Source organism: Pongo pygmaeus, chromosome 17, assembly GCF_028885625.2.
Source record: "Pongo pygmaeus isolate AG05252 chromosome 17, NHGRI_mPonPyg2-v2.0_pri, whole genome shotgun sequence".
In the NCBI taxonomy this organism is placed as follows: domain Eukaryota; kingdom Metazoa; phylum Chordata; class Mammalia; order Primates; family Hominidae; genus Pongo; species Pongo pygmaeus.
Genome location: NC_072390.2, coordinates 46,226,515 through 46,239,034, shown reverse-complemented (window position 1 = coordinate 46,239,034; position 12,520 = coordinate 46,226,515). Strand labels below are relative to the sequence as shown.

The 12,520-nt window shown below is 38.1% G+C and overlaps 1 protein-coding gene across 1 annotated transcript; it reads left to right on the top strand.

The window, feature by feature from the left end:
- Positions 1 to 654: 654 nt before the first annotated feature.
- Positions 655 to 2,022, top strand: SLC25A52 (solute carrier family 25 member 52). Its single transcript, XM_054460305.2, has one exon. It carries the CDS (start codon positions 916 to 918, stop codon positions 1,837 to 1,839), a length of 924 nt encoding a protein of 307 aa, XP_054316280.2. The 5' UTR covers positions 655 to 915; the 3' UTR covers positions 1,840 to 2,022.
- Positions 2,023 to 12,520: the final 10,498 nt, after the last annotated feature.

Sequence of the window (12,520 nt, the reverse complement as noted above, 5' to 3'; positions counted from 1 at the left end):
ATTTATGCCTCTTAAAACCTCAGACACTTTCCTCCCAGTAAAATTTCATGTGGTATACAGAACTTTTTTTTTTTTTTTAATTCATCTTCTCCTTACTTCTCCTTACCACCTACTTTTTCTCTTTTCTTTTTTCTTTTTTTTTTTTTTTTTGGATAGAGACAGGGGTCTTGCTATGTTGCCCAGGCTGGTCTCAAATTCCTAGCCTCAAACGATCCTCCCGTCCTGGCCTCCCAAAGTGCTGGGATTACAGATGTGAGCCACTGCACCTGGCCTACTTTTTTCCCTTTCAAGAAAATACAGTACTCCAAGGCCTGAGTGACTATGAAATTTCAACTTTTGTGCCTTTGTACTCTTAGATACCATGTTTGTTTTGTTCTTCTGAAAGATTACACTAAAATCCACTTTTCTTGTATGTGTACACTATTTAAAAAGTTTCACACTCTCTTAGGGAAGCCACTGGAAACACATCTTCACGGTGTCCGTGGAGAAGGTTATGTGATCTAAGAAACACTTGTAGTGTCTATACCATTTAATATTTAGGAATTTGTTGATTTTTTAGGATCTTTGGATTAATGAGTTTTTAATTTTATCCAGCTTATTTAGAAGAAATTGCCATGCTTGCTTTAAAACAGTTTCTTCTCGTATCCCAACAGCGCCGAGAGCGTCGCGCTGCGCCCCCGCCCCGGGGTCGGTCATGGTTGCGCCTGCGCAGGTCCCGGCTTGCTCGCAGTCCCGCGGGGCGCCCGCGGCGATGGGTTGGGGAAATGGACGCCTGGAGAACGGAAATCCAGTTATCAAAATGGACTCGAGAAGAGAGAACCTAACAGAACAATAACAATGGAAGAAATTGGGAACATTATCACAAAGCTATGATCCTGCCAAACTCCAGGCTCAGATGATGTCACAGGTTAAAAAATGCCCTTCATGAAAAAGATCTTAAGCAACGTGATAGATTCAGAAGCTCATGAAAAGAGGCCACCAATACTTACATCTTCAAAACAAGATATATCACCTCATATTACAAATGTTGGTGAAATGAAGCATTACGTGTGTGGCTGCTGTGCAGCCTTCAACAACGTCACAATCACATATCCCATTCAAAAGGTCCTCTTTCGACAACAGCTGTATGGCATCAAAACCTGGGATGCGGTACTTCAGTTGAGAAGGGATGGATTTCGAAATTTGTATCGTGGAATCCTTCCCCCATTGATGCAGAAGACAACTACACTTGCACTTATGTTTGGTCTGTATGAGGATTTATCCTGCCTTCTCCGCAAGCATGTCGGTGCTCCAGAGTTTGCAACCCGTGGCGTGGCGGCAGTGCTTGCAGGGACAACAGAAGCAATTTTCACTCCACTGGAAAGAGTTCAGACATTGCTTCAAGACCACAGGCATCATGACAAATTTACCAACACTTATCAGGCTTTCAAGGCACTGAAATGTCATGGAATTGGAGAGTATTATCGAGGCTTGGTGCCCATTCTTTTCCGGAATGGACTCAGCAATGTCTTGTTTTTTGGCCTTCGAGGTCCCATTAAGGAGCATCTGCCTACCGCAACGACTCACAGTGCTCATTTGGTCAATGATTTTATCGGTGGAGGTCTATTGGGTGCCATGTTGGGATTCTTGTGTTTTCCAATTAATGTTGTAAAAACTCGCATACAGTCTCAGATTGGTGGGGAATTTCAGTCTTTCCCCAAGGTTTTCCAAAAAATCTGGCTGGAACGGGACAGAAAACTGATAAATCTTTTCAGAGGTGCCCATCTGAATTACCATCGGTCCCTTATCTCTTGGGGCATAATCAACGCAACTTATGAGTTCCTGTTAAAGGTTATATGAAAAAAACTATCAGTTAAGTGCCATTTATCAACTGAATAGACCTTCTAAGAAGAATGCAGTTTGGCCTCTTTCTTAATTGGCCAAATACAAGTTGGTGTCATAACTCCAGGCCACAGTGAGTTACGGGCAAAGCTGTTTTCCTTAAGCATCAACAAAACAGAATAAAAGGTTCCAATAGGAAAATATATGGGTTTTTTTTTTGTTTTGTTTTCTGTTTTGTTTTGTTTTGTTTATCATTACCTGAGAGCTTTAGGCTAATTGCCTGGTAAATAGCTGTCCATCTGATGGCCCTTGACAGGGAACCTAATTCCCAAGATAAGATTCTTTTTCTCAAGCTAGTCTTGAAATCTCCTGCATTGAAACATAAGTTGCTATGACCGGCCAGAGAGAAGGTCCTCAGGGGCTAGGGGTTCCTCAGGCTTCCTTTGTTACTCCATTGCTTTCTTCTCTGCCCTCAGGAGCAGTTGCAGAGGATAGTCTTCATTAAGCTCAAGCATATGACAAAGGGGCAGAACAGAGAAGAAAAACAGCTTATTATGTATAGGGTTTTCATGATACATTGCTTGTATTAGTTTTGAAACTAAGCACCTATTGGATAGTCATTATACTATTTCTATTTAGATATGGTAGATCAAGGAGCTATGAAATTCCCATTTTGCTTTCTAGGTTTGAAAGTTTTCTGTTTGATTCTGACTGTGACCTTCAACCCTTCCAAAATATTCTTAAGTTAATTTCACTTATTTCATTGCTGAAAGATGAAGGGACTTAAATTTTGTTATAGGTGTTCCATCCTGTTAAGAAGTTTTCATATTGTGTGTGGATCAAATTCTGTTTAGCTTGCTTTCTTTGAATTATTGATGCCATCTCAGCAAAGGTCTGTGGTTATTTTTCCCGTGGAGTAGGAGTTGGTCATATTCAAGCATCCTGTTCTCTTAAAACTCTCCTTTTAAAAAATAAACACTTCCATAACATTTTGCTTTGGAAGTCTATTAATGCAATCCCACTTTTTTCCCCCTAGTTTCTAAATGTTACAGAGTGGGGGGGGGAAAAGGCTCAGGATAGTTTTCACCCCACAGTATTCGCTGTCTTTTATTTTACTCTTGGAAATAGAGACTCCATTAGGGTTTTGACATTTTGGGAACCCAGTTTTACCATTGTGTCAGTAAAACAATAAGATAGTTTGAGAGCGTATGATCTAAATAAAGACGTTTGAAGGGTTAGTTTGAATTCTAAACGTAGGTAATAGCCAAATAGCATTCTCATCCCTTAACAGACGAAAACTTCTTTGTCAAAGGTATTAGAAAATGTGAAAATATTTTTTCCAGATGAAACTCATGCCACTTCCAATTGACTAATGAAATATAAGAGACAGACTGAAAAAGTGGATTATGAATCTTAAAACCCTTTCTGTAAATATTATGTAGCTAAAGATTGATTTCCAGCATCTGACATGATGGCGGGTTTCTTGTTAACCAGTTTTTCTTCTTTCTGGGTAATTGCATGTGAATATGTGCACATACTGACCAAAATAAAGGCCTCAACTTGGTAGTTTACTGAAAGCTTCTGGGCAAATAGTCCACAAAACCTGTTTACCTCTAAATGCACTATGGCTGGTTAAATACAGTGAACATCCTTCTTCCAGCTGTAAAGGATGAAACTTATTAAGCATTAGCCAGACAGTAATAAAGCTAAATAGCCATATAGCAGCTCTGTCTGACAATGTTGTGCCGGATATTGCAGTTTACTTTCAAGGTGCAGATGTAAGGATTTAAAAAAAAATAATTTGGCACCAAATAAATATGAGTAGCATCCTTTGGCCTATTAAATAGAGTCAGGATTTGAAGGGAATTGAGTTTGAGAAATGAATAAATAAAGGCACCTTGGTGCCTGACACCCTCATTCATGTGTGTGACTTTGAGCACTCACAGGCATGTCCAGCTACTCAGCCCAGGGCAGGTGGGTTAGCCTGGGGTTATACCTTGGCCCTGGGAATAGACACCATTGGGCCTTTGGTTTTGTTGGGCTTCCTTTTGTCTTTACACTCCATACAGGTGGTAGAAATCAGTTCTAAAGCACTTTTGTGAAATACAAGCTAAGTGAGAATTCTAAGGAAAACACTTTGGTTTCTGCTGTCTCAAATAAGTGGCATTTAAAAACAATTATTAATAAATATTTTTAATGATTTTAACTCAGCATTTTTTTTATTTCTCTGTCACTCTTTACAGCTTTTGAAGACCAAACTGCAAATACATTACCAGGGATGGTTTTGTGTTGTCCTATAGACTTCTTAAATTTGACAAAAAATGTAGCAGAACTTGTAACCAACAGCTTTGTCTGAACTTGAAGTCAAAATGTGTTGTTAATAAGAGATTCTAATTACTGCTTTTACCTTCAGTGTGAACTAGTGTGGTAATAACCTTGAAAAGACAGGCCAGGCACGGTGGCTCATGCCTGTAATCCCAGCACTTTAGGAGGCTGAGGCGGGCGGATCACTTGAGGTCAGGAGTTTGAGACCAGCCTGGTCAAGACAGTGAAACCCCATCTCTACTAAAAATACAAAAAATTAGCCAGGTATGGTGGCACACGCCTGTGATCCCAGCTACTCGGGAGGCTGAGGCAGGAGAATCGCTTGAACCTGGGAGGCGGAGGTTACAATGAGCTGAGATTGCACCACTGCACTCCCGCCTGGGCAACAGAGAGACTCTGTCTCAAAAAAATAAATAAATAAAATAAAAAATAAAAATAAAAAAGTTGAAAAGGCAAACATGATTGAATATCTGAAAAGCTTTAAAAGTGGTCTTTCTGTTACGTATGTGGCACAAATGGCTCATGAGTGCAGGACACTTATGGTCTTGTGTCTTATACTTCATGTGTGATGCCACCAGAAATGTTATGGATTCCGTATTGAACACACTGAGAGTGGTATGAGCCCTCAGGACTGCACCACAGAGTAAACACAACCTTGATATGGTGGCGAATGTGTGTGTCTTTCTTGTTTCATTAGTGGTTGGGGAGAAAATTGATGTTTGTGTCTAAATAGTCGATATTCATCTTAACATGGTTGGCTGTAGAATCACCGGCTATATTGAGAACTGTGCAATAAAACTATCGTTTGTATATATAGTTACCTTTGGATACCTGAAATTCCCAAGCTCAGTTACAATGTAATACTCAGTATAAGGCTGTGCAAACATGTAAGGGAATAGTGGTGGTCGATGGGATATATGAAATGGGATCTAGAGGGCTTCGAGTGAAGCCAATCGTGTTGAACTAACACTGGTTCAGTGTAGATGAAGTAGAGTGAGGGGTATGCAGTCATGAAATGAAGGGTGGACAGGAGATTACATTTGAAGAAAGGGTAAGCACCTAGACTTGGTTTCTTTTAAATTAAAATATTTCTTTTCTCATGTGCAAATGCATATCAAAGACTTGAACAGGCATTCTCTTGAAATTTGAGGATTTTTAGTTTTTAATGCTATATTTGCTTAATATTAAATATGTGTTGCCTAATGGCTCCCAAATTGTGTGGGAGTCTCTAAGTGTTTCCTCTTAAATGTTCATTATTGAAAGTGGTTAAGTGCACAATGCTATTTTTGTTTGATAGTTTGTGTTTTATGACCATATGAGTTTAAACGAAATCTGTTAAATGTTTCAGAGTTAACACTTTTTTTTTGATAATTTGTAATAAAGTTTGTTTTTTAAGACCCCCCCCCCAAATAATAAATAAATAAATAAATAAAAGGGTTTCTTCTCACGCATCAGGCAGTTGTGGGATGGGAGTTTTTTCAGACTACTTTCACATTTTGGTTTGATGCGTAGGACTGTGGGTTCACATGAGCCTTAGTTAACCTTCTGTCAGTATAGTGGTATCTGACATTCTGCATTAAGGAAATTTTTTTCTCCCATCAGAATCTGTAGCTAATGGTGGTAAACTTCACACATGTATTTCTATAATAACATACCAGATAACACACTAGATTTGTGGTGTATAGTAACCAGCAGTATAGACCACAAATAATGAAGAATATAAGCTTTAGAATGAGATATACCTGGCCAGGTGCGGTGGCTCATGCCTGTAATCCCAGCACGTTGGGAGGCCGAGGTGGATGGATCATGAGGTCAGGAGTTCGAGATCAGCCTGGCCAACATGGTGAAACTCCGTCTCTACTTAAAGTACAAAAATCAGCTGGGTATGGTGGTGCGTGCCTGTAATCCCAGCTACTCGGGAGGCTGAGGCATGGGAATCGCTTGAACCCAGGAGGTGGAGGTTGCAGTGAGCCAAGATCACGCTACTGTACTCTAGCCTGGTGACAGAACGAGACTCCATCTCAAATAAATAAATAAATAAATAAAAAGAATGAGCTATACGTGTGTTCAAACTCTAACTCTGTTACTGACAAGTTATATGTCATTAGGCAAGTGACTATTGGGTTTTTCTTTCACCTGAAAAATAACATATTTACTGCAAATGGTTGCTTTTAATTATCAATAAAATAAAATGCCAAGTCAGCCACTTAATATGGCATCTACAGATAGGCTTTCAAGACACAAAACTATTATCATTGTTCTCTTTTCCTTTTTATTTCACCTTTCACATTTCTCCCAATATCTTTTTGGTGTGGAAATAGCTTCCACTTGACATTTACAATGTTGATTCTATTTTAATCTTTGGCTACTCTTTGCTTTCAAACATATAATTCTTCCTTTCTGATTTTGACCTGTTATTTTGGTTTTTCTCTAATGTTTTCACTGCCTGGATATAATAACTTTACTTTATTTTGCCCATTTTATTTCCCCTACTATTTGAGGTCTCTTTTCTTCTTGACTGGTTATACTGATAACTATGATCAAAGTTTCTAACTTTAGACATCAAATTTCATCTCAGGGTAATCTTAGAATCAGCCAGTTGACATGTTATTTATTGAAGAATGACTTGGAATGTACAGGCAACCTTTCCTGTTTTTAAAGAGCAACCTAAATGTCCCAGTTCCCCTGGAAGCCAATTTCTGAATGGTTACACATCTAAAAGAAGCACAAACTGGACTTTCATGCAAGTTTTTACCAAATGGTTCTTGAGGATTTGGAAGCAGGGAATTAATATTGCACAATGCACATACACCCACAAAAACTTCCTAGTACTCATATTTAGATAACTCTCCCTCTTCCCACAGTTCCAATCTTCACAGATGCTCTCATGTCCATTCTCTTTACTGTCTTATTGTCTCTTTTGTACATTCTCCTTTATACCACCGAACTAGTTCTCCTCTTCTCTCCCCGGTACTCACTTTGCCAAGCTCTTCTTACTTTCTCCAGTTCCCATATTTCTTATTTGAGTATCTCCACGCTTGCTCTTATGTGGAACAATTCAGGCATTCTTAGATTCTCCATGTCTTCTCTTCACCTTGTATACTCATTAATTCTAACACGGGCAAATACCTTACAAGTATGTCGATTCTTATAAAAGACTATAGGCCACTGCTACAGATTGAATATGTTCCCCCCAAATTTATGTGTTGTAAACTTAATCCTCATTGTAACAGTATTAAGAGGTAGAAACACCGGGAGCTAATTAGAATTAGATAAGGCCATCAGGATGAAGCCTCCGTGATGGGGCTGGTGGCTTTATAAGAAGAGGAAGAGAGACCTGAGCTGGCACACTCTTACTTCCTCACCATATGATGGCCTGTACCGCGTTGGGACTCTGCAGAGAGTTGCCATCAGCATGAAGGCCCTCACCAGATGCAATCCCTGAACCCTGGCCTTCCCAGCCTCCAGAACTGTAAGAAAGAAATATCTCTTCTTTATAATTTACCCAGTCTGTGGCATTCTGTTATAGCAAGAAAAAATGGACTAAGAAAACTACCCATGTCAACATGACTTTGTTTTTTTGTTCCTGAAAACACCTATTCAGAAAATATAAGGTTGCACACCAATAAGTAATTTTACTTTGTGCTTCAGGAAATCCCAAGACCAAGTAATTGGAGACAATACGTTGAATTCCAAAATTCACAGACCAATTTATTGGAGACAATGCATTGCTTATCTGGGCAAACCCTTGCTTTTTAACCACAGTTTATCTATTCAAGACCCTTGCTTTGCTATGACTGCCAACTTAAACTACTATATAAACATATATTTACATATAAACATTTTTATTTATCATTAAATATATAAACAATCATATGTATAATACATAAACAATTTTTATATATTATACATATAATTAACTTTGTATTGATACATTATAGAAATATATATATATATTTCCTTATATATATGTAACAGGTCTTTCAAGGCACAGAATATATATATTCCTTGAACAGCCTGTTTTAAAACACTTGAGCTCAGACCTCAGAGCCCTATAAGTATTCTATTTCTGATTCCCCTTGTGAAGTGCTGCCAAGATTGTCAAGGATGTATTCTTTCTTGGCAGAAAGAATTCTAATAAATTTAGCTTTGATTTATTAAATATTGATATTTTGGGGAGTTCAACAGAGCAAATAAATATTTCCTAATTTATTGTTATTTTTGGTAATTATGTGTATTTAAGGACTGCCTGTATTTATCATTTGCTTTTTGCAGAGAATCCTCCTCTTAAATGAGAAGAAATACTTAGCCCCATCTTACAGAATATCATTACTTGCTGAATGTGTTTAACTTCTTTTTTTAAATTTATTTTTACTTTTTTTACTTTACAAATAAAAATTATATACATTTATGATGTACAACATGATATTTTGATATATGTATACATTGTGAAATAATTAAATCAAACTAATTAATATATTCATCACCTCACATTTATCATTTTTTGTGGTGGGAATATTTATGTTCTCTCTTAGCAATTTCCAAGTATACAATACATTGTTATTACTACAGTTCACCCTTGAACAACACAGGTTTGAATTGCGTGGGTCCACTTACATGCATATTTTCTTCTGCCTGTGTCACCCCTGAGACAGCAAGACCAACCCCTCCTCTTCCTCCTCCTTCTCAGCCTTCTCAACGTGAAGATGAGGAAGATGAAGACCTTTATGATGATCCCCTTCCATTTCTTCCTTATAATATTGTTAATATTTTCTTTTCTCTAGCTTACTTTATTTAAGAATATAGTATACCACACATGTAACATACAAAATATGTGTTAATCAACTGCTTGTCATGGGCAAGGCTTCTGGTCAACAGTGAGATATTAGTAGTTACGTTTTTGAAGAGTCAAAAGTGCTACATGGATTTCTGACTGCACATGAGGTTGGTGCCCCAACTCCCAAGTTGTTCAATGGTCAACCGTATAATTGCCATGTTGTATGATAGTCTTCTGAACTTATTCCTCTTGTCTAACTTAAATTTCATGTCCTTAAGCCAACATCTCCCCCAAACCCTCAACCTAAACCTCAGTGGCCACTATTCTACTCTTTGTTTCTATGAGCTCAGCTTTTTAGATTCTACACGTAAGTGAGATCATGCAGAACTTGCTTTTCTGTGCTTGGCCTATTTCACTTAGCATAATGTCTTCTGGGGTCACTTATGTTGTCCCAAACGACAGAATTTGCTTCTTTTTTGAGGTTGAATAGTATTCCATTGTGTATATATACCACATTTTCTTTATCCATTCATCTGCCGATGGACACTTACGTTGATTCCATATCTTGGCTATTGTGAATAATGCTTCAGTGAACATGGGAGCGAAGATCTCTCTTTGACATACTGATTTCATTTACTTTGGATATACACCCAGAAATGGAATTGCTGGATCATGTGGCAGTTCTATTTTTACATTTTGAGGAAGCTCCATGCTATTTTCCATAATGGCTGTACCAGTTGAACATTCCCACCATCAGCGTGCAAGGGCTCCTGTTCCTCCATTTCCTCTCCAACACTTGCTATCTCTTATCTTTTTGATAATAGTCTTGGGATGTCCTTAACTTTGCATAGACATGAATGGATGTGATTACAGCTGGCTGTAGGAAAAGTCATGAAGTTCGTTAAGTTGAATTTCTATAAAATAACTTTGCTTTGTCTCCTAGTTCTCACTGAAGCTTTGGCAACCTGCCAGAGGTAACCAGTGCTCTCCTGCTTCCTAAGAATCTGCACTACAGTTCAGTCAAATTGTGTCCCAAGTTCGCATTTATCACCTTCCACCTTCCTCTTTACAACTCGTACCCCTCCTGCCATCATCCCATTAACAGTGATCATCACTCCCGGGCAAATTCTTGATTTTATAACAGTTATCTTAGGAATCAGAGCAGGAATTCTGGTCTGTTTCTCAGAGCTTATGCCCAGAAGAACTCAGCGCCCCTGTGGGTCTGTATTTAGCTTTATCCATTTTGGGAGTAGGGGAAAATGGGAAGAAAGGGCATGAGAGTGAAGGGTAAGAGGAAAAGGGAAGAGAAAGAGAGGACTAAGAAAGGTAGATGTGCATAGTACCTCCTGATATGTATCAAAATAATGTAAGGTGTAGCACATTAAAGCTTTAGGATTATGACCTTCCAGTTGAACCTTCTTGTTTAATATATGAAAACCAGAAAACTTGCCTAAAGCTCTATAATTACAGGCAGAACTGAAAAGACAGTGTACCTATGATTACTCAATGTCTAAAAAGGGGAGTTAACTAGGAAAAAATTTGGTAATCTGTTGGTCCTTGAAGAGTTAGTTTCAGCTCCAGAAAGAGAAGAGGCTCATAGTACTATTCTAGGAAGAATGAAATGATGGTAAGGCTAGCTAACATGAGGCTCGAGACATTATGTGAAAAATAATTATTTAGTGGCTACTCTGTACTAGGTAAGAGCAATGGAAGATGCTCTTGGAAGATGTTTCATTTCATTCTTTTTTCTCAAAGTTTATTAAGAAGTGAACATCATTAAGGATCACTGTAGTTTTCAACCTACTTGCAGTTTGTTTTCAATTGCATGTCATTTTAAGTTGTTATGATGGGGAATTGTAGTGTGCATGAGAATTTACATCTAATGTACTGACTCTGTATTATCATCATTCCATGTGCTACTTAATTATAGAATGTCATAGAGCAATTATTGTGGGATCTAATAATGAACTTCACTTATAATGAAGAAATTTCTTAATGACTTTTATGCTGCAGTCAATCTGCCTGATAATTTTGGAGTTTTATAACCCTTGAAAATTACTTGGGAAATAGCATTAATGTACTTTAGATAAAAATATGCTTCTCTTACTGCCTGTGCTCACAGAATTTATGCTGTATTTGCAACATTAAACTATGGTATGAAATCCTCTACAGTATGCTTAAATTATAACAGAACAAACTGTTCACTCTTCTCAATCCCTTGCTGACAGACTGTGTCATGTCAGCAGATGATGACTCTTCCTCCTATTATGTTAGAATGATAAAATGTGCTTCAATCATACAACTCTCATCAGCATAAGAAAGACTACTAGATTACATCTATTTTATTCTTACGCAGATTACTCTGCCAAGAGGAAGTAGTGAAGAAATTTGGGTGAGAATACAGATCAGAAAAGCATTAATGAGAAGATACGTGATGTGAAGGCTCTGTAGAGGCAAATGAGAGGAATAGGTGGCATTATAGAAGAGAAAATACAAGAATCACGCAAATTTGGAAAGTTCTATGTTGTAAAGGAAATGCGTGAAGGAGGCCACTACCTCAGGGAGTGAGACAATATAACCTGCCTTTTTCCTTCTAGCTTTTATTTTATGTTCAGGGGTGCATGTGCAGGTTTGTTATATAGATAAACTTGTGTCATGGGGGTTTGATGTACAGATTATTTTGTCACCCACGTACTAACATAGTACCCAGTAGGTATTTTTTCTGATCCTCCCCCTCTTCCCACCCTTCATTCTTAAGTAGGCCCCAATGTCTGTTGTTCCCCTCTTTGTGTCCATGAGTTCTCATTATTTAGCTCCCACTTACAAGTGAGAACACGCAGTATTTGGTTTTCTGTTCCTGTGTTAGTTTGCTAATGGTCTCCAGCTCCATCCATGTTGCTGCAAAAGACATGATCTTGTTCTTTTTTATGGCTGCATAGTATTCTGTGGTGTATATGTATCATATTTATGGTGTATATGTATTTTATATATATATATATTTTTATACAGAGTCTCTCCTGTTGTCCAGGCTGGAGTGCAGTGGCATGATCTCGGCTCACTGCAACCTCCACCTTGTGGGGTCAGCCTCCCAAGTAGCTGGAATTACAGGCACCCACCACCATGCCTGGCTAATTTTTGTATTTTTAGTAGAGATGGGGTTTCACCATGTTGGCCCGGCTAGTCTCGAACTCTTGACCTCAAGTGATCTGCCTGCCTTGGCCTCCCAAAGTGCTGGGATTACAGGCATGAACCACTGTGCCCGGCCTATGTATCATATTTTCTTTATTTAGTCTACTGTTGATGGACATTTAGGTTGATTCCATGTCTTTGCTATTTCTCTAATGTTTAGTAACGTTGAGCATTTTTCATATGCTTTTTGGCCACGTGTATGTCTTCCTTTAAAACCAACCACAGAATCGGACATAAAACAATCTTCAGCAAATTAAAAAAAAAAAAAAACTGAAATCATACCAACCACACTCTCAGACCACAGCACAATAAAAATAGAATTCAATGCAAAGAAAATTGCTCAAAACCATACAATTACAGGAAAATTAAAAAAAGGTCCTCAATAGCTTTTGGGTAAATAATAAAATT